At 48.0% G+C, this 26054-nt stretch overlaps 1 protein-coding gene across 2 annotated transcripts in view; it reads left to right on the top strand.

Moving 5' to 3' along the window:
• MRPL42 (mitochondrial ribosomal protein L42) overlaps positions 1–26054 on the top strand; it is a 240256-nt gene that overhangs the window by 120374 nt on the left and 93828 nt on the right. For both annotated transcript variants that reach the window (XM_086919285.1, XM_086919286.1), the window contains exon 3: positions 22826–22889. In XM_086919285.1, the coding sequence (XP_086775411.1) occupies positions 22826–22889 (64 nt within the window). The remainder of the gene's footprint in view (positions 1–22825; positions 22890–26054) is intronic.

Below are 26054 nucleotides of genomic sequence, written 5' to 3'. Positions count from 1 at the left end.
TTACACCTCTTCATAAAATTGCAAATCTGATACATCAGAATCCAGGCACCTGGACTTGGTCCGGTTGGTTCTGGACAACGTTAACCGCTTGGGGATGGAAGATCCTATCCTTCCTAGGCATTGCCCTCGTCATAGTATTCAGTTGTTGTCTGTGCCTACAGTGTGGGCCAGCCATATGTGGACTGTGTGCCACATCGTGCATTGAACATTCCAGTTTTTTCTCAAAACGTGAAAGAAAGAAAGATGAGCGAATAATGTTACAAGAACAGACTGATCGATTCATGAGGATCGATATATCATGAAGGGTCCGTAGGGAACAAGGAGGGAATGAGGAAATATAAATTTTATGGTCAAGTAATGTTCCCTAGCGTGTACCCCACCGACTCCATGTACCAGCTTAAAGTGCATGTAACTTCCCTCCTGTGCCAGCTATGAAGACGCAAATACATTTGCGTCCACCGTTAACATGTCCTCTTTCAGACCCAGTCTGAATGGGTTGAATAGTCCGTTCCTAAGTATGCCATGCCAACGTCTTTTTGTAGTGTACTTTACACGTTTTTCAGCTCTGGCAAAGTAGGCCCTGAATTTCTGCCATCGAGCCTTTTTTCGTTGCTTTCTGACTCAGAAAAACATCAGCCCAGGCAGCCTCTGTATTCATGACCTCTGTCCTACTCCCTGTGCGGCCCATGGCGCTTAGCTCAGCCTGCTGCCTGCCAAGACTGACTACAACCTTCGAATTATCTGTTCCGCTCCTCGAAAATACATTCCTGCCTACTAGTTTAAGTAAACATTCTCCCAGCTGCAGAGCACTAGGGCTGGCCTACTGTCTCCGTGCAAGTAATTCATAGCCTCTGTTACCATGCTCCCAGGGAAGGCCCATGCCCCCACGCTTCTCATGCAGACACTTAGGCGCTTATACACGCACTCTCAGTCAGTATAGAATAGCTTCTGCCCCAGAGACCTTTCCCTCTAGATAATATGGTTCCCAAACATCAGATATCAGATATGATAAAAGTACGAGTTGATCTGACATGCCAGACTTCTGTCTCTTTCCGCTAGTGTAAATGTCAAGTCCCCTGCACCCTCCAGTTTCCACGTCAATCACACGTCATGCAGCTGCGCGCGCATCCAAGCTCCAGTTTTCTGCTGACATTGCAACATTCTGCTTTGTGCCACCCCTTTGTGACACCTACCTGTGACGTTTCTAGCGCACACCTCTAGTTCACGCCTAGTCCACGCCTTCTGATTACGTACTAGCAACACGTGGATGCTGTTATCTTGTCTTCTCTCAGCTGTTACTCCTACTATATTGCTTTCTATGACATGAATTAAGTATATAAGCTATGTATTGTCAATAAAATATTGCTCTATCCCTTCCTGGACCCTGTGTGGTGCCAGGAACCTGATATCCAGTTCCGGAACAATTCCTTTTTAAAGAATAAAACCCCTAAGAACTCTAACACCACGGACTCTGTTTTCTTTCTTTCCGATTGAGTTACTATTGATTAAGTACTTACCTGCATAGAAATTAAGATGGTAAATTAAATATTTACGACAAAGACTGCAAGTGTTTATTGATTTACTTTCACGCTCCATTTCCCGTTCTTTTCCTACTATTCCCTATTCTCTCTAATACCTCCTCTCTGTTCTATTTTCACTACTCTTTTGAGAACTGTCTCCATGACTTGGAGTCACCTTCAGGTTCTAGTGCGGTCTGCGATTGGAGGAGCCCCCCCACCACTGGCCTCCCTCTCGCTTCTGGATCCGGCAATGTGTTGCTGCTCCCTGGCCCTGCTTTTCTGGCTAACTGTGGTGGGCTGAAGATCCAAATAAGCAGAGACTTGCCGTGACTCTTGGCTGGTACTGGGTCCCTCTATAAAGTTGCTACTCCCGGAGGTGGCAGGTGGGGACGATTTGCCTAGCCTCCGTGTCTCCTGCTCTCGGGGACCGGTGCTGTGGGGCCTTTGGGGTGTCCTATACCTGGCACCTGTGGCGTTAGTGTTGATTAGGTATTGTCCCTTCCCAGACAATCAATGGGGCCTGGAGCGGCCAGCTGTGGGGGACGAGTGTGCTGCGCTGCTGGACTTGCGTGGTTGGTTGAGGATGGCGGCACAAGTCCCTAACTTGTAAGTGCCAAATCCGGTCCAAATCTAAAGCCGCCAGGCCCGAAACAAAGCACCATGGACCTGTTTACGGCTGCGGCGGCGCAGTCCACAGATGCTGCAGACGCCGTACCTGGCTTACCAGACAATGCGTCCATTACTCATTCCAGGCAAGCACTGGAAACCCAGATTGGCGCAGTGGGAACAGAGGTTAAACTCTTGCAACAGGACCTCCGTAATGCTGTTGACCGCATTACAGCAACCGAGACGAGAGTTACAGGATTCGAAGATGCACTACAGCATAAAGTTACCTCCCTTGAGCAACTGACATGGGGCACTGGCCCTCCTAGTGGAGGATGTGGAGGCAAAATAAACTGCTTCGTGGGTTTCCCCGTAAACTGCGAGGGAGATGGCGCAGGGAAATTTCTTACGCAGTGGCTTCACTCTTGAATCCCGACCAACATCCTTTCACCGTGCTTCGTGGTGGAGTGCGCACATAGGGCCCTGCAGCAGAAGCCTCCACCGCGGGCCAGGCAGCGCTCTGTGATTGCACGGATCTTAAATTTCCGGGTCCGGGATGTCATCCTGCAGCAGGCGAGTACGCAGACAGATCTTGTCTATGAGTCCTAGTGGATCATGATATTCCGAGACTACACGAGAATGGTACAACAGCAGCGTTAGTCGTTCACGCTGCCAAGGCACGTCTTCACGATCTCAGGTCCCCTACGTGCTCCTGCTCCTGTACCCGGCCCGCCTACGTGTGGTCTTCAACTCTCGCACCATCTTTTTTTATACCCCGGAGGGAGTCTTTATATGGACTGATGAACAACAGTCTTTGAAACCACATACCCCGCCACACACAGATTCTGGTTCCTTGATTGGAGATTCGACCAGGCCGCAGCCGAAGCCCAGAGACGAGCGACGTCACAGGTCGGAATCTACATGGCATTCCTAGAATAATAAACGAGATGCGGAACACTTGCTGTCTCAACTGAAATAACTTTATTCATCACTTAATTTGCCTTCCCTGGGGGTGGGCGATGATCTTCCTTATTGCAAATGCGCTGGTGCTCGGGTTGAAAATGGGCCTTTCATATGGGCTAGCTCACGTCCCTCCTATAGGACTCTGGATACTTTAGGGATCCAGGGGATCCATTGGTGAGTCAGCATTCCGCCTTCCTGTTGGGGTGGGACGTGGTGCTTCCCGTGATAGATACTTCAGCTGCTGTGAGGTATTGGGGTGGGGGGTTGGGTTGTGGTATGAGTTATAGGTTGTGGTGTTTTGCTCTCTGTACGTTTGTAGTTCAAATGTCCCTAGGATCACACTTTCTCACTTACAACAATGGCGGCAGAACCAATAGGGCACTCACCAGGGCAGATACAAGTGGTGAGTTTGAATACGAGGGGTATGCTGGACAAGATTAAATGGGGCGCGGTACTCCGATTCGCTAAACACATAGGAGTAGATGTCCTTCTCTTACAAGGGACACATATGCTTAGTACAAAAGCCCCCTGTCTGGCTCGGCATGGATTTGTACATGTCTTCCATGCAGAATTTATGAAAGGCTCCAGATGTGTTGCCATATTGATTAATCACCGAGTCTCATTCACACTGATACAAAAGACGGGCGACCTACTTGGTAGACATATTTTTGTCCATAGGGAGGTTGCTGGGGAGCGGATTGTGCTTGGTGTCTATGCCACTTCGCCTCTGGATCAGAGTTTTCTGCATCACCTGGTTGGGATATGGGGTGGCATGCCGAAGAATCTGGCTGTGGTGGGTGGGGACTGGAATGATGTAATGTTCTCAGGGGTAGATAGGTGGCGCCCTGTGGGAACCGTGACAAGCCAATCTGATTCAAAATTGCATACCCTGGTAGACATGGTGGGATGGGTGGATACATGGCGTACACATCACCCCATGGAGGCCAGCTGCACTTCTCCACACCCATACTTCCTATTCTATGCTCGATTACATATTTGTTCCCTGTATTTACGCCCATAAAGTACTGAAAGCAATGATCCTACCTAGGAGTCAGATCATTCGCCTGTAGCTATACATTTTCAGATCGGCCAAAGGCAACCCAGTTTCCGATGGCGGCTCTCGGCATGGCATTTACAAAATCAGACATATGTGGTCCATATTCATAGCGATCTTTCCGACTATATCTCATACAACAAAGGGACAGTCTCATAGGCATGGACCTTTTGGGAGGCCATGAAGCCCACATTGAGGGGAGTGGACATTAGTTTCTGTACAGCATAGCAGCATAGGCGTCGGCTGGCACTTATCCAGCTGGAAGCACAGATCATGACAACGGAACGGCGGGCCTGAGAGGCGGATGGGGCGGCAGCGTGACGGCAAACTGCAGGTTTTTCAACAACAATATCATAGTGTGCAACTGGACGAGGCGCGGAGCATGTGGCTTGCTACACAAAGCAGAATTTACCAGTGGGGCAACAAGTCTGGAAGACTTCTCTTCCGATTATGCCAACAAGCATGAACACGTACTCCCCTGCCGAGAATCGGAAGCTGCTCTAATTACTGATCTGGCTGTGTTGGCTGACAGCTTTGCTGACTATTATAGAGCGATATATACTGCCAATGAGGTTCTTTATCCCTCTGAAATAGAGCAATTCTTTATTGACATCCCTCCGAAGGCTCTCTGAAGAGGCCCGTGAGTCACTCAAGGCCCCCCTGTTCCCAGAGGAAATGACCACTATAATGGCGGATCTACATACGGGGAAGGCTCCGGGCCCCAATGGCCTTCCAAACAAATGTTATAAAACCTACATGGCCCTGTTAGGCCCACATTATTTAGGGGCCATACAGGATGCTGTCCTGATCAAATGCTTGCCCCCCTACTGGAGACATGCTGAAATAGTTGTGTTCTGTAAACCAGGACGCCCTCCAGAACTTCATGCATCCTACCGGCCCATTTCTCTTTTAAATGTAAAGGCGAATCTACTAGCAAAAGCACTAGCCACCAGACTTTTGCCTTATCTCCCTGATCTGATTCACACGGATCAGGCAGGATTTATGCCCGGGGGGCTACGCGGCATAATATACACTGGGTGCATAATGCAATCGCGGCTGTGGATCGCCTTCATCGTCGCGCTGCACTTTTGTTAGCTGATATCGATAGGGCTTTCGATTCGGTCAGCTGGGCATATTCCTTCATTCACTTAAAGCGCCTACATTTTGGTCCAATGTTCTTATCATATATTCGTCTGCTGTATCACAGGTTGACCCCCTCCGTGCGTATAGCCAGTATGGTGTCTGCACCAAATCCAATGGGCCGGTGCACTAGACCAGGATTCCCCCTCTCCCCTTTGTTGTTCGCTCTGGTCATCAAACCGCTGGCGGCCTGGATTCGCTTAGACGCTCAAGTCAGGGGCTTTGAGTGGACCGCCGAAGTTCCTGATCGGATAGCCCTATACCCGATGACGTCCTCTTCTATATGGCAGACCCTCATAGGTCTGGCCCTCAAATTCTCTAAATTATTCGCATATATGGCGAAACCTCCGAGCTCTTTCTGTATGTAAATAAATCTACACTCTGGCCTCTACGGGGCATGGATGACGATTATAGATGGCCTACAGACCACTCTTATTAGGGGCTTTCATCACAGATAAGCAAGACATGGCGTGGGCTCGTAATCTAGACACGGTCCTTACCAAGGTTCAAACAGAATTGAAATCCTGGGCGGGCCTACCCCTCTCCCTATATGGATGCTCTGCAATATTTAAGATTATCTCTCTCCCCAGGCTCCTATACCAGCTTCAGGATCACCCCTATCCCATTCTGCAAACGTGGTTCAGACAGATAAATTCCATGTTAAATGGGTTTCTTTGGAGGGAGGAGCAGTCAGGCTAGCACACTGCACCCTTATTCTCTCCACCTATTGTGGTGGCATCGCTACCGCCGATATACAGTCATACTTTGCGTCCACCCAGCCACAGGTGCTTAATGACTGATGGTACTGCCCATGAGAGGAACCTGCATGCAATGTCAAGAGATGGCTCTCGGAAGATCCTTCGGTACAAAAAATTCCTATATGGTCGTGCTAATACCCAGACTCTTCCTTTGGCCACAAGGGTGGTGCTAGACTTTCAAGGTTGGGATCAGATTGAGATCTCTACATTGGGGGACGTCGTTCAAGGCATTACTCTTAAATCCTTCTCACACATTCCTGAGGGAATATTCCATGCCACGCACCCAATTTTACAAATATTTACAGTTCCGCCATTCTCTCTCTCTCTCTCCCCGTCTCAAAATTCTCACAGACCTTCCCTGAATTAAGTCCACTGGAGGGCAAACTTCTTATTGGGGACCTACAAGACCAAAACATTTCCAAACTATATCAAACCTTGGTTACCCACAGCACATCTTCACTAGGGTCCCTTCGAGGGACATTTGCCCTATTGATAAGGACGACTGGAAGGAGGCTCTGAAGTCCTCCCGAGGAGCTACCATCTCCCCGCGATTGCGGTTGATACAGTTAAAATATCTGCATAGAATATATTATACTCCGGTACGGCCCCATAAAGCCGGGCTCATTGAGTCTCCTACAGGTCTACACTGTGGGGTGGAAGAGGACACCTTTATACATACGGTGTGGACCTGTTCAGGTCTGCATAGGTTCTGGAAGGGGGTTCATAGATGCCTAACTGAGGTGCTGGGATGGACCATACGCAGTACACCACGAATAGCCCTACTTCATATTGCAGAAGATATTGGGGACAATAGATATGAGTGCCGCTTATTGTTTTTAGGAATAACCTTGGCCAAACGAGACATCGCTCTCTCCTCGAAGGCACCCTCTTCAGTTATTAGGAGTCTGGAAGCGGGGTCTAGATTTTTGCATGGGACTGGAAGAACCTGTCTTCAAGGCCTGGGGTTGTCCTCAGAAACACACACGTATATGCCAGGTTTGTGTGGACTACAGAGGAATTTTTATTGACCCCTCCGACTCCACCACCTACCTTACTAGACCTGAAAGTGCTGCCCCATCCATAATGTAGTTTTCATATATACTGTCACCAAATTACTGATTGGGTTGACAAAGCGAAACAACATCCAGGGACTAGATTATTCATCAATGATATTATTCCATTCTACCTTGATTTCAGCTGGTTATATGTTCTTTTTGATTTTGGTTACATTGTTAAATTATGCAAATGTAATTCTTGCTTACACATGTCAACATTACTTTTGGTAAGCGATTGTATAATGTGGCTCCTGGAACATGATGCTGGCAAACAAAACTCAATAAAGTATGTTTATAAAACAAAAATGGTAGGAATCGGCTTTTCTTACTTTATGATTGTGCATTTAAACAAGGTGGTATTCACCGACTGGATTGGGCTGTTGGTGTGGGTGGGGGAAGCATGGAAGTTCTAAATGGTTATTGTTTGAAGACCATTAAAAAAAACAAAAATCTTTCAAACACTTGAGAGCAGTGTTTGAATACACTGAAGCACAGCAGCCGTGAATCGGATGTCGCGGGAAGTGCTCATTGTCAATGTAAAAAATAAAACTTCCAATAGCAATAAGTGGAAGAGGACAAGTCCTGGCGACGATCTATGGGAGTTCACAATTGAGAAAAAAAGGTGAACCATTATCCAATTAGAAGCAACTGTTTTGTAAGGACAATGACAAAATACAATCTGAAGCTGGAGGCAGGCGGTAAGCCCACCGATTGAATACAGTATGTCGAGAGACAGCTCATGAGCTGCATAGGCTCAACCTAAAAAGTGCTTTCTCACAAGTGAAAATAATTTCTTTTTTATTTACTCTGCCAAGTGGCGTCCACCACCTTGAGTCTGTAAATTTAGAAAAATGATAAAATGGTGCAATTCAATACATTCTGCATTTGCATTCCAATTGAATCCTACTGCAGAATGTCATGACATGTACACACTGATTCGCTCGATCATCAAATTAATTTTGTTCTGCATGGGCAAAGCTAATTTCTCAAAAAGATGAGACCCACTGGCTTTGCCTATGCTTGTTTTCCTATTGCACATTTAGGTGTGCCAATGGTCATTCCCCCATTCCCCCCCCCCTCCCCCCCCCCTCCCCCCCCCCCCCCCCACCCCCACCCCCCACTCTGGTTTATCTTATCTTGTTTCAGTGACATCCATTGCTGGGTACATGACAACATGCTTTGCTCTGTCGTACAAATCAAATTTCTTACCCTAAGTTTCCATCAACAGTTTCCACTCATCCTGTCCTAACCAAGTGATCTATACTATACGCTAATAAAGTCAAGTACCTTTTTATTATGAAAGTGAAAAATCAACCAGCAGTACAAAATCTAATTAATTCCAAGTGTAAATACAGTACAAATATAGATAAATTGAGCAGCATTCACCAAGATGTCTTGCGGTGAATAAGTGTCTTCTATACACTAAATTTAATGTCATTAAATTCTACTATCTGACTAATTGATCCCCACATTTTCTGTAGTCTCTTCCGACTGGATCTGCCCTTTAGTGTATATGGAATGGGGGAGTCACTAACTGATGACACCATGTTTAGCCCATCAGTGGCTGCCACAGGGGTGAAGGGGTTACTTCACCCATTCTGTAGCAACACATAATCTCATAATTGTTATTGTGACATACTAAGTATGGGCAGAGCAAATTGGGATGAACTAATATGTAGTAGACAAAAGGTGATGGGAGGCGTGTTGCCACTGGCAATCGCTTTGAGGTAAAACTCCAACCCATCCTTCTTTTGCTCAACATGCCTACTCAGTTTGAACCCAGCCATATGCAAATCAGTCTTGGCCCTGCTCTTTATGGCAACAGTCAAGCCAGAATTGTCCTTCCTAAACCAGAACGCAAGCAACCCAGGACCGGTTGTGCCCTTGTTATGAACCCATCAGCTGGGTACAGTTGGTTCCAGTTATTACTTATTAAATGTAATAAGCGAACTCTGTGCTCTCCTGTGGGAGAGGCATGCCTTGCAGTATTGAAAATCGAATTTGAGTTTTTGGCTGCCAGGGCATGTAAATCTTAAAAGTACATGTCCAACTTTAAGTGCACACACTGTATAGGCTAGAAAGGGCCTACTCTAGGGCTGACTTGTATAAATTTACAAGCATTAACAATGCAATAGGTCTCGCCTTTGATTAAGTTAGTATAGCAAAGCAAATGGCTTTAACTTAATCAAAGGCAAGACCTATTGCATTTTTTAATCTTGTATTTAAAAAAAAAATCGCGAGGTTAGAACTAAACTAAAGCTATCTCTAGGCCAGCCCAAAAACTGTAGTATAACACTGAACTACTAAGTGCATAAATGGCACAGATTAGCATGCCAGACTGAAGACCACGTGGAAGATCCACCACTGAGTTAAACACAGACTGTGAAATGGGTGGTTCCAAATGCCATTAAAACATTTAGTTTTCCTAAATCTGCAGAAATATCTGTAACGTTGATAACGAACATGACAAATGAATCAAACAAATTTCCCTAGTGTTTATATATCTGGAAAAAAAAATCAATTGCGTGAGTGAGCGTGCATAATTTCACAGCACCATACTTTCTACGTAAAATATCACGTAACTAAACAGATAAAGTCCTATAAGGAACATAGCAAATTTAGCCGTTTTTGATCATGATGGGCTTTAGTTTAAAATCTACTGTAGTGTTGCGCTCTAGTGTTCTACGTCTTGTCATGACTCAGTACGCTGGGAGCGTGGTGGTCATTTTAGGGATTCACAGCGGAGCCGCAGCCCAGAGCCGGAGCTATCTCCCGGCGCTCTCTGAAGTTAATGTATGCACAAAAATAAATACATAAAACCCCACAGCGTGTCCGCCTTATGTGTGCCCCATGCACCTCTCTACAAATTGGCAACGAGGCTGAGGAGGTGGACGCGCCCGTTGTTAGGTCCCGACACGGAAAAAACACATGCTGCGGGACGGAGACACAGTGGTGAGCGCAGCAGGGGGGCTAGCACGGACCGGCACATCATCACGGAGGGCCCGCCACGGAGAGAGAGCAGAGCGCAGTGCCAGCGGAGACTGGTGCAACCAGCTACCCCGCACCGACAGTGGGCTGAAAGTTTGACACAGTGAGTGTGCAGCTCCCTGCAAGTGAACTGGAGAAGAGGCACAGTGAGTGTGCAGCGTCCCCACAGTTGCAACATAAGCAGCGCGGCTGCATTGGACATAGCGTGACCTCTCCCAAGCTCCAGGGCGTGTTGGGGGACACGGTACATGGTCCAGCGGAGCCCTTCCCCCACAGAGCAGGGGACAACAGAGAACACCAGCCCCCACCCAAGGACTGGTAAAGGGGACACGTAACAGCAGCGTAGTAGGGCCTTTTCCCAGGAGAGGGGGCAACAACTGCACCACGCCACAAGGGTTGGAGCGGTAACGCCCACAGGTCAAGGGTTGCTGTGGTGACTCCGAAGACTCTACGCTGTTGACCATAAGCACCCACACAGACTCACGAGAAGGTGGCATAATGCTTCATAGAGAAGGATGTGCCCCGCAGCAGTGAGGACTACGGCATTGGCCAGAAGAGAGCGGGGACCGGCATACGCATCAGGGGAGCAGCTGTGATCCAGCAACACGCCATCCCAGTCGCAGCTAGACCAGGCACTCCACGGTCCAGGGGCCAAAAGGACACCAAGCAACTGTTAGATGCCCAACCTGGCGCACAGAGGACTAGGTGGTGCGGCAGAGGACCTCGTGGCTCAGGAAGGGGCAGAGGGCCCGCAAGAACAAAGCGTGCCAGGGAGCCCCCCATACAGGGCGGGCGAGGTACCACCAAGAAGGCAAGCAGCCATGTGTGCCCAAACCTTCTCCCTCACAAACCCAGTTCCCTTTCTACCATAACCGGGAGAACCGGCCATGAAATGAGAAGATTGGAAGGTGTACTTCTTGAACTACCTGTCAGCATTAGAGGATGAAGGGGGCGAAGTCTTCCTGAGCAAGAGGAAAAAGAAGATCCTACTACACAACTTGGGTCCGGAAGGCATCAGAGTGTACATGAACTTGGTAAAGACCAGACCTCAAGACGATGAAGACATGTTCCAACACGCCATAGAGGACCTGGATGGCCATTATCAGCCAGTGGTGTGCATCGCAATAGACCACTTCAACTTCTTTCAACGGAAACAGATCGAAGGGGAATCAGTGGATGACTACGTAGCGGCGTTAAAGAGATTGGCGGTCACCTGCAAATTCGGAGGACTCCACGATGACTTCATTAGGGACCAGATCATCATGCATACAGTGAGCGCGTCCATTCAAGAGAAGTTATGGGTCAGCGGAGAAGCGCCCCTCAAAGAGATGGTGGCCATGGTCAAAAAGGGGGAACTCTCAAAGCAGTGCGCGGAAGCCTCCAAAAAGGACAATGCACATAAAGCCACAGTGAGCAAGGTCACAAAAGCCACCCCCCCAGGAGCGGAAGCAGCCTACACAGGAAACTCTTGGCAACCCAAGAAATTCACACCCAAACCAGCCGCACACCAGAAGCCCCACGGAGATGACAGGAACAGTTGCTACAGGTGCGGCAATAGGACACACACAGTTACCGACAAACGATACCCAACCATCAGAGCCAAATGCTCGTAATGTGGGATCATGGGACACTTCGAGAATGTCTGTAGGCGCAAACCCAAGCAAACGGCAGTCAGATATGTGGGGCAAGACTCAGAGACAGAAGAGGGAGGAGGCGAAGACGACGATGAAAGATGACCAAGTCTTAGGCATAGACTGCTCCAGGACTTTGAAACCGCTGTGTGAACTCACCATAGGGGGGGGGGGAATCCAAGTTGCAATGGTCGCCGACTCAGGTTCACCATACACTATCATACAACGTAGCATTTGGGACAGAGAATTCGCGCGGACCATTGGCACACATCTTCTGGCCCCGGACATCCATCCAGTTACCTTCACAGGAGAACCCATTCCCATGGTTGTGTACCGTCCCCTACAATTTGAATTCAAAGGCCGCACGGCGGAAGGGAAGCTCTACGTGGTGGAGAAAGGACCCACAGTCCTAGGATGGGTGGATCAAGGAGAACTAGGAATTCAACTAAACCCAGGAGGAACAACGCAAGCCCTAATGATGAGCCCTGCACAGACATATGAAGCTGATCGGTGGACGACTGAATTCCTGTCGGTATTCGGAGGCACCATCGGCAAGTTGACGAAATTCACCCACAAAATATGCCTCAAGGAGTGGGCCAAACCGGTGAGCCACAAAGTACGGAACATCCCCTTTCAGAGCAGAGAAGCAGTGCAGCAAGAGCTGCAACGCTTAGAAGACAACAGAGTAATAGAGCCGATCGAGAGCGCAGAGTGGCTGGCGCCCCTGGTGGTAGCCAGGAAACCCAACGGAAAGGTACACCTCTGCATTGACTTGCGAGAACTCAACAAAAACATCTTGGTAGATAAGTTCCCGCTGCATAGGATCAATGAAATGTTGGCCATGACTAAAGGCATCAAATGGTTCTCCACTATAGACCTAACCTCTGCTTATCACCAGATCGCACTACATCCAACATGCAAGAAATTGACCTCGTTCATTACACCGTTTGGGTGCTATCAATTCCGGCGGATGCCGTTCGGTCTCGCATCCACTGCAGCGGTCTTCCAAAAATGAATGCATAAGCTCTTCAGAGAGACGGAAGGGGTGCAGTATTTCCAAGGTGACATCCTAGTTATGGGAAGAACCAAAGCAGATCATGATGCCAAACTTTTCACAGTGCTGCACATACTAAGACAAAATGGCCTCACCGCAGAGTGGGACAAGTGCAAGTTCAGAGTATCATCGGTCACATACCTAGGCCACTAAATAAGTGACCAAGGAATCGCACCCAAACAGGCTAATGCAAAGGCCATAAAGGACACACCCACTCCCAGGAACAAGGACGACGTCTGTTCCTTCCTCGGTATGGCGGAATTCTATAGCAAGTTTGTACCACATTTTGCGACCAAAACTCACAACTTGCGTCAGCTACTAAAAGAGAAAACTGCCTTCACCTGGTCGGAAGCATACCAGGCAGAATTCCAACAAATCAAGGAAGACCAATGTGAGGCTCTGCACGGATTTGACCAAAGAGCACTATCCATCCTCACCACAGATGCTAGTGACAGAGGACTAGGCGCTGTACTGATGCAGAAGTCCGATGGGGGGGAAATGACAACGGTCAGCTTCGCGTCTCGTTCCCTGGCTCCGAATGAAGAGAAATTCAGTGTGGTGGAGAAGGAGATGCTGGTGGCGATTTGGGCAATGGAAAGATTCTGCCAATTCCTGTGGGGCTCCAGATTCCTGCTCAGGACGGACCACAAGTCCTTAGAAAAGGTACTCCCATCCAGCGGACATGCAACTGCCACACCCCGCATAGCGAAAATGACCCTGCGATTACTGGATTATGTGTATGACGGCGAATACATTCCAGGCACCAAGAACAAAGTCGCCGACTTTCTCAGCAGGGCAGTGGCAATGGAAAACGCACCTACACAAACGGAAGAAGACGACTACACCATAGCATTCATGGAGGACCAAGAGGCAGTCATAAGCGCACAAGAGTGGAGAATGGCATATTAAGAGGATGCATGTCTCACGGCAGTCAAACGGTTCATAGTAGCGGGATGGCCAGAGAAGAAACACTTGGACACAGAACAGCCGAAATTTTACGAAGTTCTGGAAGAGCTGTCAGTAGCGGACAATGGGATATTCGTGCTGAGAGGTGACAAAGTAGTGCCCCCAGGCTGACTGGTAAAGCGGCTACTCGCCATACTGCACGAAGGACATCTAGGCATAGTGAAAACGAAACAGAGGGTCAAGCAAACATACTGGTGATCTGCACTAGACAGCCAGGTGGAGAGACTGGTCGGAGAATGTGCACAGTGCAGCAATGCGGACAAGACACACCCCACGATGCGACCCCCGTTAGGAAAATTCACCAACCCTGTAATTCCATGGGATGAGTTATCAGTGGACATATTGGGACCCATTTTAGATGCGCACAGTGTATCCAAGTATGCCATCGTACTCGTCGATGGGTACTCCAAGTAGCCGGAAATTGAGATATGTGAGACCATGGACACGGATGCGGTACTGGCCTGCTTCATTTCCATGTTTCTCAGAGAAGGGATTGCACGAGTCATTACTTGTGACAATGGACCTCAATTTAGGTCTGACAAATGGAACGCATTAATGGAACGGAATGGAATAATGACCAAACACACCCCAGGTTTATCATCCTGCTGGGAATGGCCTAGCAGAAAGATTCAATAGGGTCATCATGGGGTCAATTCAGGCAGCCATCAACATCGGAAAGAACTGGGAGGCAGAACTCAAGTGCACAATATGGGCTTACCGAATCACCCCCACCAAGACCGGTTATAGTCCATTCAAGATTTTAAGGGGCTGTGACCCTTTTACCAGGGACAACGTAGCATGGAAACAACACACAGTACAGAGCAAATGTTCTCGAGAGGTGGTACGCAGCAACCTGGAAAAAGCTCAAAAGATCTACACGGACCACTACAACGGAAGACACAACGTCAAAGAAACATCGCTGGAAAAGGGGGAATGGGTCAGAGTGAAGCTCGCTCAGTTGAGAAGGAATGGCGACAGCAAGTACAGTACGCCCCTGCAGGTACGAGAAATTTACGCCAGGTCGGCCCTGTTAAGCAACGGGAAGATATGGTCACAAGAAAGAATGTCCAGGTGTAACAAAGTGATGAAATGGGCCAAGACAGGAGCTACACAACCGGAAGAAAGCAATCACGGGAACCTGGAGGAGGAAGCTAATAACGATGACACAGATACACCAAGAGGTGACATAACGGGCATCAACGCAGAAGAGGCGACCACCACCAGAACACAGGAGAATCCAGAAGTCACTGAGCGGCAGGCACAGCAAGAAGAACAAGGTGCGTGCGGTCGAAACACCAGGGACCACCTACAGGAGACACCTAATGATGCCCCACCCAGTGACAGCAGAGACAATAGGACATGTACACCACTGAGACACACCCGTACAGGCAGAACCGTGGTACTGCCAAAAGGGTATCGTGAGTTTGACATGAAAAGTTAACCTTTCATCTTCATAAACCATATATAGCTTTAGTACCATGTCATTGTTGTAACTCTTTGCGGCGTTGCCAATGGTGGGAGATTTGTAGTGTTGTGCTCTAGTGTTCTACGTCGCGTCATCACGTAGTACGCTGGGAGTGTGGCGGCCATTTTAGGGATTCACAGCGGAGCCGGAGCTATCTCCCGGCCGCTCTCTGAAGTTAATGTATGCGCGAATATACATAAAACCCTAAAGCTTGTCCGCCTTCTGTGTGCCCCATGCGCCTCACTACAGCTACATGAACTGCCTTTCTCGCCACATTTCACAACGAATGATTGCAGTTTAAAGTACGTAATTAGACTTCTCTATTGAAACAAACTCAATGGCATAAAAGGTGTATTAAAGAAAATGTGGCTCTGTAGACGAAGAAAGAGTGTTCGATTGTAGGGCTAACGAAAAGCAAAACTAACCAAATGAAAGCGGGACGAGGAAGTCATTATAAGAAACTATCCTCCCTCTTCTCAATCCCTCCTTTTGCAGTTTTGCCAACGTCACCACCTCCAAAACCAGGTCAGTTCAAACTTAATAACTTTTTAATACGCACACTTGTTGGTGTGCAGCCATTTGGAAGTCACCCTATTATACAGAGTGGCTGCATTGCCCAGGAAAGCAGGATGTCGACTTTTGAAATGCAATTAGACTGTTCTGAATTCTTAGGGGTATGAGAAATGCAGCTCGCTCCCAGTAATTCTTCCCAGTGGCGATTTCAGTCTGAGGGTTTGTTGAGGCATGGTGGGGTTAGTGCCCCTAATGGTGCAGAACAGACGGTTTATCATAAAAGCCCAGTCATTTTACATTGAACTTCGTATCTGCATTTAACAAGCAATAAGCGTTCATTCTGAGGAAGAAGAACCATGGCACACAGAAGGAGTTGCATTATAATTTCTCTATGGTCTGACAATGCGGAAAAGAGAAGAGCCGTCTCCCGGTCACAATCGGAATTGTAGCCACATCTCGATTACAAAAAAAACCAAGCATTTGCAATGTAAGCGGTCCGATTGCATTGCAAATTCTTATGTTTAAAACGGAGTGTGGCGCCGCTTCACGGACACCGTGCTCGGTTTCTTTATATATTTCTTTATTTTAACACTGATCGCAGTGTCCTTGAAGCGGGCGCTGCACTCAGTGCTGAAGTTAAGAAATATATAAATAATCAGAGTGCGGTGTCCGTAAAGTGGAGCCGCGCTCAGTTTTAAAGTAAACAAGCATTTACAATGCAATGGTTTTGCCTTTGTTAAAGTTAGAGCTATTGGCATTGCTCTTGACATTATTTTCATTTGTGTTTTTTTTAAAACATAAATAAATGGCATTGTCATTTACAATGCCAATAGCTTAATCGCTCGCAAATGCATGACCTCTTGCATTTTACACCCACACAGAGCCACACACGCAAAGCCACCCACACACACAGAGTCACCCACACAGAGTCACCCACACAATCTGCACTCTGAATCTGCACTCTGCACTCTGAATCTGCACTCTGCACTCTGAATCTGCACTCTGAATCTGCACTCTGCACTCTGAATCTGCACTCTGCACTCTCAATCTGCACTCTGCACTCTCAATCTGCACTCTGCACTCTCAATCTGCACTCTGCACTCTCAATCTGCACTCTCAATCTGCACTCTGCACTCTGCACTCTGCACTCTGCACTCTCAATCTGCACTCTCAATCTGCACTCTCAATCTGCACTCTCAATCTGCACTCTCAATCTGCACTCTGCACTCTGCACTCTGAACGGGACGGCCCCGGCAAACACGGGACGCCTGCTCACCCTGATTATACACCATACCAGGCCCCGTTTCTGGGCACCTCGGTGGCAATTGACCAGTTGTGATATTTATGGTACGCACGCCTGGATGAAGATCAAGGTATAGATGTCTTAGTAGGAGGCACTGCTGCTTAGGGCGGCGATAATTTGACTATCACTATGCCAAGAGCCAGGACGTCACTTACAGAGCATGGCTTCCACTCGCCTCCCTTGATTTAAAGATGCGTACGAGTGCCTGTAGTCTGGGTACCACTTGCGCAACGCCCCATGCTCAGTGAAGGTCACCGTGTGCGGATGTCAAACGTCTGCCATTCAGGTTCAGAGAGGCAGATATTTTCCCGCAGACGTGCTTGCGCTCAGGAAAGGGAGTATATATGTGTGGCACCGACAGTAACCTGGAAGTGAGGGCAGATGAAACCCCCATCCCCGCCGCTCTTCCAGGGGCTCCCAGAGGAGGTGCAGGCTGCGTGATTAATAATATTTTAGCGTGGCTGTCCTCTCGGGTTGGGTTTTTTGACGCACAAGCTGTTAAATCACTCTGGAGGTGGAAGGCCCTGACATGTCTCCGGTTACGAAAACAAGCCCCGAAAATGAATGAAATTATTTCTGTGCGAGGGAAGAGCTTACGCACTGTCCACAGAGGTCACACCGCAGAATTGGGTGGGAATTAAGCGTCCCCAGATGTGCCTCGTGCTCCTCTTCGTGCCGGAGTTCAGCATAGCTGGAATATTTGGTGTCTTCTGCTGCAGCAACAGCTCTGAAGAGCCAGCAACAATTTGCAGTCTGCCCTGGCTGGATGGACTGGCCCCTGGGATAGGGTGGGGACCACATTATGGTTGACGGGCAGTCATTGGAAGTGACTGTAAGAACCTACTAAATCCATGTTTTAGGGAACTGTGTTTTTCCATCCAGAATACATCTTCGAGCTCCCCATGATTTCATAAAAATCCATGTGATTACATGTGATAGCCTGACGGGGTGTCTGAAATCTATACTGTGGAATTAAACACACCATTACGCAGCTTGTAAACTGTGCCAACACGTCGCCAGTAGTTAATTATAAATCAGATTCGAGGCCAGCTTTAAAGTGTTGAATGTGCGGTAATACGCAGGTGGAATCCTGCTTTCCTGTACTGAACCCCAGCTGTGGAGTAAATAAACACCCACTCTTAATTTCTGCTTTATTCTATGTGGGAGACTATAATCACCTTATAAAGGCTTGCACAATATTTTCAGCAGGCGTGAGATGACGTAATAAGAAGGTAATGTAGCAGAGTTGCTCCGTTTGCCAAAGAGATCGGTGCTGTTGTGTTTACACATACTGTGGCAGGGTTTGTAAAGATACCTACTTCAGCACTGACTGTGCAGAGTTTCTTAACATTTCCCTGCACAGAGCGGTGTTTGTAAAGTTCTCTCCTCTGCAGCCTAATGCAGTGTCTGCAAGTTGTCTGTGCAGCACTGAAAGTGCGGCGTTTGTAAAAGGAATCCCGAACACTGCTGTGTTTGTGAAGTAGTTTGCGCAGCCCTGCACAGTGCAGTGACACCCTGCGGCGGTCCCCTCCGGCACCTGTGTACAGCGCACTGTTTGTAAAGACACCCACGGAGCCCCGTAGACGTGAGTGGAAAGTTCCTTCCACAGCCCTGCTCGCGGCAGTGTTTGCAGTGCACCCATGCCAACCCGCACGTGGCAGCAAGCACTTCAAGTTATACATGGCATTTCCTGGTCGGCAGGGGCGCTGCCTCTGCCCCCAGAGCTGGCACCATTGGCTGGAGACAACTCTGCACACACGGAGTTTGCAACACTCGGATAGATACAGGAGAGGATGGGGTCCTACGTAACCCCAGGACACGGGAAGGGTGGGTTGGGGCAGGAACAGTGTTCATAGAATAAAAAGGTGACATATCCAGCAGTGAGGCGTGAGATCCTCGTGTGTGGGGCGCTATGCGGGGGGGGGGGGGGGCTCAACTCCGCGCTTTTGTTATCCTGACTGTCGTTTTCCTTGGCGCACTTTCCCCTGGAAAACACCCATACATTATCCACGAGTCCCTGCTGAGGAAACACCCTACCCGACCGACAAGTCTTCCTTTAATTCTGGATATTTGTATTTTTAGGTATCAAAACCTAGCCTCGCCAGGAGCCAACGTTCACTAACCTTTCCCTGTCACTTCCTCTTAAATAGCGGATATATTTCCCAGACAAAAAAAGTGTTTAACAGTCCCACGAGCTTCCAAGGCGATTAGCGTGCATTAAACGTGGCGCTCCAGCCGGAAGAAAGGAATGTTATCAAAATATTTCTCTTTTTGAGACGAAGGTGTACTTGCATATAATCTTCTAAAGGCAGGGGTTTGCAGGAGGGCAGTAAAACAATTCCTTGACAGAACGAATATTTCTAGAATTATTGAGAGAGGCATTAATATGTGTATCCGGACACCAAAGGTGTATATGAAACTGTATTTGTGTTCCACAAAAATAGATATATCTATAGGGGTGGGGCTCTGAAATATGGACGTGTCGAGTTCAGAAATGTGTACTTCCTTGAAATGTAAAGTTATATATAATATTCCATTTCTGTCAGTGAAACTGAAAAAATACATCGTCGATTTTTCCCAATAATTAATAACATCGATGCGTGCCTCTGTTTGAACGTGCTCTCTACCGACGGGGAAATAAAAGGCGTGCACCTTTTATTCATCTCTCCCTTCGATTGTGTGCCGTGGGCTCCCCGTGGGTGCTGCAGGTGGTGGCAAGGTTCGTGTCCCTAGGAAACACACGGATTTAGGAGTCTTATCTGTCAAACGGGCCATGTTATATATACAAATTAAAACATCATGGATTTGTTGGAATTCATTGGAAACGAACGGTCACTGTTTTATGGTTGGTGCCCTTTTGAGACGCACGGTTTTTGAACAAAATTCTGTCAGATGTGTATGCATTATTTTCATTAATTATCAACATCTGACGTGTGTTTGAACAGATTTTATTACTTTGAAGTTTACCACATGCGGTCGTTTTCGGTGTGGCCTGTTTTGGCATGTGTGGAATGTTCGTGTGAATTTAAGGTACTGCTCCTCTCAATAAATGTGTTGTATTGTTTTAAACAGAAATGGAACATTTTTGCCGTATCCTCACACGTAGTAATAACAGGCTACAAAGAGCGCGACATCACACGTCGGCAAGCCCGTGGCTATTGTAATCATGCAAGGTGGGCTTTGGAACCGGGTTGTAGTCTCGGCGTCGGCTCGCCACCCTGTTATTCTGGGCAAATCTCTTTAACTCCCCCTACCCAAAAACAAACGGCAAACTGATTGCGTCCTTGTGTAATTTAACCGGTGCTCCTCCAAAGATTTCTAATGTTTTTGAGGCGAGTTCATGCTATATAAAACTGCCAGAAAAAAACACTGGTTGCTTTCTGCGTTTTCAACTCCTCTAAGTCGATTTTGCTCCCGGGAGCAGACTGAGCTGGCCGCCAAACGGCACTTTTCGAACAAGATTTTCAGGGCCGTCGGAGCTCGGAAACACGAGAGGGACGGGGGGAGGGGGGCGGGAGAGGACACGGACGGCGGGAGACACCGGAGCAGGAAGGAAGGAGGAGGCGCACGGGGATGCACGGGACAGAGGCGCAGGGGACATGGTGACTTCTACTACGGGGGGAGGGGCGGACACCGATAATGTGTCCCGACGCCCCTCTCCCCTTGCAGGCACTCACCGGGTCCGGCGGCTGCTGGACGAGAGCTCCCGCTCCTCGGGACTCTCCGGGGCCGCGGAGGGACGTTCTCTTTCCCCGGGGCTCCTCCTGTGCAAGCAGATCGACTCACCTGCACCTTGCGACGGCGGCACTTCTCCGGTCTCCCTTTTCGGCATGGGAGACCGGCAACGTCGACGGCGGCAATCTCTCTGGCACTTCTCCGGTCTCCCTCTTTGGCATGGGAGACCGGCAACGTCCTCCGCATCTCCCGGGGCTCCCTCCTGGCCACGGGAGCCCCGCGGGCGCCGCCATACTTCTTGCCGTCTTCCTTCTTCCCCCGGGCTGCGGGGGCGGGCACTTCCGGCCGGCCGCGCTAGGATTGGCCAGCCGGCTAGTCACTTCCGGGTCGCCGCGGGCAGCGCGGCGGCCCGTCTCTAGCTCAGGCAGGCGGGCGGCGAAGTTTCCCGAGGAGTGGGCTCCCTCGCGGACCAGCAGTGACGTCCACGCAGCTTCACCAATCAGGAGCAGGATAGTCACTGGTGCCGGCAATGCCGGACCAGATTCGGGGGCGTTCCCGGCTTTTGGCTGACGTCGCGTGACGTCGGCAAAAGCCAAAGAATCTCGGGAACGCCCCCGAATCTGGTCCGGCATTGACGGACAGGCCCATCGTCCAATGGCTATGCTCCATTTATGGAGCTAGCCAATAAATGACGGGGGCCGTTCCAAACCACACTACAGTTCTCATTAGGTTTTCGCCTGCGCGAAAAAGATGCGCAGAGCGCATCTTTTCGCCAGGCAAAACCTAAAAAATCGCTCCAGTCGGAATGACAAAAAAAGTCCTCACCCTGTAATTAAAGGAGATAGTAACACACCGCCAGTAAACGATCCAATCCCTGTGGCCGGGGCCAAAAGGAGACAAGGCGGCAACAAGGAGGGACTAAGAAGCCTCCTTTACAATCAGAAGCCAGAGTTTTGCATGGAAGATGACACCAGCGAATGAGGAAAATGGGCAGTGCTTCAAATCCGCCTCCGAAAAACGCTACCCTTCAACCTTAAAGTTACTTAGTCCTCGGTTTACTTTTCAATAGCGTTTATTATTTAATTCAATTATGGTACAAGGATAATCAAAACATTTGTGAAAAAATATATTTAACTCCCTGCCCTCACCCCATCCTAACACCTTTTAATCACTGTAGAGTATATAAGGGGGGGATGGGGCGCTAGAGATAAACGGTGGTCTTTAAAGTTTAGATACCACTTCATGCCACTCGGTGCCCTTACATACTCTGCAGTGATAAAAGGTTTTAATCACTACAGAGTATGTAGGGACATCGAGTGGTATTAGGCTGCGCTATTTTCATAGCACAAAATCCACCCTTGCATCTATTTGTGGACACAAGTGCATTTTGTTATATGAACTAGCACCAAATTCGTACTCTGCCCCATAATTTTCATGTAATTACGCGGAATCTAACTCTTCCAATTCCTGCCACACTTACTTAAGAGCTTCATCAGTATAAAAGTCAGAGTTGAAAGCAATCCTCTGACCTCCAAATTTGGAAGTCTTGAGTGTTAGTCCGGGTGTGAAGTCTGCGTTGCGGTGTAAATGCAGCGGTGAGGGAGCTAAAGCACCCCACTCCCCGCGCAATAGAGTTCCATACAATGAGTGCTGATCTAGTGATTGGAGAGATGTACAGGAGGCAGTCTCTCTCCTCTGTTTAATTTCTCCTGAAACTCACTTTGTCAACACCTTAGGGCCCTTGGGAAAGTGACTGTTTACTAAAGCATCTGACTAGCTGCCACATGTTCCTGAAAACCTCCGACACCTACACCCTGCATATGTTGAGCTTTCTAAATTATTAAATAAAATGATTGACCTTGTTAGGTGGGACTGGCTTAGAACATTGACTTACAAGAAGTTACTTGTAATCTTCCGAGCAGGATTGTTTTGCTTTGGGATAACTGCATCAACCCATCTTAGTATGGCAGTTATTGCTTTTCACATTCCTTTCTTGGTTAAAGGCACCTTCTATCCTGCCTAATTGATTTTGCACATTGATCTGATTAATTCAAAATGATACAGTAAATGTCAGGGTTTAATTGAAAGGCTTCCTTTGTTTCATTCATGTTTTAACCTGATTCCTTTCCTCAAACAGATGCAGTTTTGTCCCCTGCTTCTAATAAATCTACTTACTCTGCTCTGCCAGAAGATTCAAACTGGTATGTATGAAGACAAGCATTGACCAGGGACATTCATTATTTCATTGCACTTGATCTTGGCTGCAGAAAAATGCACTTCCAATTGAACAGTTGTATTTTTTAACCCGAAATTAAGGGTAATGCTATCTGTATTTTCTACTTGAAGTGTTTGCTGCATATATATGCCCAGGTAATAAATGGTATCTCCCTGTACCTTAAAACATTATTACATTATAGACGCAACTGCACTGCTAGGGTATGAGTGGCAAAATATATGCTTAGACACGAGTCTCTATTGTGGCGAAGAGGAGCATCACTAAAAGATTGGGGGAGTCCTGTGCTACTGACAATCTCCCACTGGGCATGTGACGTAACATTGAAAGGAGTATGGCCCTGAAAGGGAGGGTACAAACATCGGGACTTGATCAAAACAATTGAGAAATCAGGGGGGGCTAAATTTATTGGTTACATCACGATTATAAATCGGTCCAAGTGAGTAGCGATCTCTTGGGGGAATAAGTCTGGTTAAATACAAGATTTGGGACCTTGATTGTAAACGTGGTAGCGGAATATTTTGGGGGTCTTGACCCCTTTCCAAAATGTGACAGAATTTGTTGATGATGAACTAATTTCTGGACTGTTTGCACTCACGATTGCTGCGCTCACTCTGTTTATGATTTTCAAGTTTCACCAAATTTCCTAATTTTCTCGTTTTATTTAATGACTGAAAAATAGAATAACATTCTATTATAAATGATAGCGCCTGACACAGCGGAAAAGGTTTAGTATGTAATTTTTACACCATGCGCCAATCAGTCTAAAATCTCTATTCCATTGGACCTAATTTTGGCACATCATCATCAGGTCCTCCGACAGATCGGTGAGTTGACAAAAGATTTTAGATGAATATCCCCCTCATGAGGACCTAGAACAAAGGGAATATTTATACAAACACACTATATACAACTATATATTTATATATATATATATATATATATATATATATATATATATATATATGCAAAAACGAGAGTTGCTCTCTAAGCGAAGCGCCCACACAACGTTGTTTTCTCTTAGCCTTTTATTTTCTCAATGGCAAGAAAGCGTTCAGCGCCTGGATGTCAGCAAGATGTCTTGAAGCCGGAGGGTCACAGCAACCCGAAGGGAAGTGATTTGGGAAGGTGAGAAAACAGCTGCCTGCCCCACTACGGGAGAATATTTGCCTTACACTACAGGGACCAGAATGCTACTGAGAAGCACGCCCAGTGGGCGGGACTTTGAACTAACATTTAACCACACTGTGAGGCAGCTGTTGAGAACCCCCTGAGCCTGCCATGAAGAAGGGAGCAACCGCTCCAGAAACGCGTCGGCAAATAGGCTTCAAGACATCTTGCTGACATCCAGGCGCTGAACGCTTTCTTGCCATTGAGAAAATAAAAGGCTAAGAGAAAACAACGTTGTGTGGGCGCTTCACTTAGAGAGCAACTCTCGTTTTTGTATATATAGATATATAGATATATAGATATATAGATATATATATATATATATATATATATATATAGATATATAGATATATGTATATATATATCATTATTTACAATAATCAATAACTACACTCAGTTTCTCTATTACTTTGCTTTATCTATTTTCTTTGAAAGCCTGTAGAATAATCAAACACAGGTACCGCATCAGATTAGGATTATCACATAAGAGAACACAAATTCAGTAATTCACAATAACATCTCAATTACCTCCTCGTCCTGGTCTCCCCGTCCCATTCCTGATACATGAGCAGCTAGTCTGCTCCACAGAAACCCCTACCTAGCTGAGCTGTTTGCACTTCCCCCTAGGATGACGTCACCATCACGTGACTATAAAGGGGGAAGTGCATCCATTAATCATCCTGTTCTTTTTTTTCTGCGAACGCAGTTGCCTGTTGCCTGGCAGTGCTGGAGGTTTGCCTTCTTATGGGTAAGTTTCTTTTGGCTTTTCTGTTGTTTTTCGGCGGCCTGCTTTAGCGGCCGCCCTTTGTGTCTTTTGTGCTATTCCCCCCCCCCCCCCCCCCCCCCCCCCCGCGCTGCCTGGTATTTCATTGCCGGTGGTCTGTGCTTTTACATGCGCGGCTCGCGTTAGCGGCCGTTTCTGCCTCTCCTCGCTCACCTTGTTTGCTGGGCCTGCTTCAGCGGCTGTTTCCTTGGTGTTGGCAGTCCCCGATAGGCCCTGCTTTAGCGGGCGGGGGTTTCTGCTTGTGGAGGTTGAGGTGCACTGGATTTCCTGTGCTTTTGGGGGGGGGGGGGCGGGTTTGGCGTTTGGCTGGGTTTTTATTATTCTGCCTCCTTTTTCCTGCACTCGTGTGAGTCCAGGTCCTCAGGACTTTGCGTTCTTTGAATGAGGTCCTTCCTGGCTGCAATTTGGTCCTTGCTTCTGCCTGCTTTTGGTGTTTGAGTCTGTACTGGTTGCTGTCGTGGATTCAGGGGCTTCTTCCTCTGCTACCTCTCTTGTTGCCCTGCGCCTCCTTATTGATGTGGCTGTGGCTGCTGCTTTCCTGGCTTGGGTCGCGGCTGGACCTCCTCCCAGGGTGCCTCGTGTCTCTTTGATTCCGCAGGCTGCTGCTGAGGATGTCAATGGTCCTGTTGATGAGGGGGGTGTACGTGGTTTGTTCAGGGTGCTGAGCTCGCTGGACTGTTCACCCATGTGCGGTCCTATTTGGGCTTTTTCCCCTCCGGCGAAGACTATCGTTTTTACGCAGTGTGTCCTGCCTGCTCCTGCCTTTTTTCCTTTGCTCGAGGCGGTACGCTGTGTGCTGTCTCGCGTTTGGAAGGAGGTGGTCATGTCTTCTTTTCCTCATTTCCTGTCCCGGCATTGCCTTCTTGGGGGTTTTTGCTACTGAGTTCCCTCAGGCTGTGCAGGTTGTGGATTTGATGGCTGGCCTTTCCTCTCAGGGTTTGGTAGTTTCTTTGTACGCCCTTCCTGCGGACGCTATGGTTAAGCGTGTTGATGGGGCAAGGTGGCATTCCTATGCTGCTTCTATAGTTTCTGTCCAGGCGGATACGTATTCTTCCTATGTGGTTCAGTCGCTCCTTATGGATTTCCTGTCCCTGTCAGTTTTGCTGATATGTCGGCGAGGTTACCGCGCCTCTTTTGTCTCTGATGGAGTTGCAGGTGCATTACCTGTGCATTTCCTGT

The sequence above is a fragment of the Lissotriton vulgaris genome, chromosome 1_1, assembly GCF_964263255.1.
Source record: "Lissotriton vulgaris chromosome 1_1, aLisVul1.2, whole genome shotgun sequence".
Classification (NCBI taxonomy): domain Eukaryota; kingdom Metazoa; phylum Chordata; class Amphibia; order Caudata; family Salamandridae; genus Lissotriton; species Lissotriton vulgaris.
Note: the sequence above shows the minus strand (reverse complement) of the source record. Positions and strands in the feature narration are given on the sequence as shown.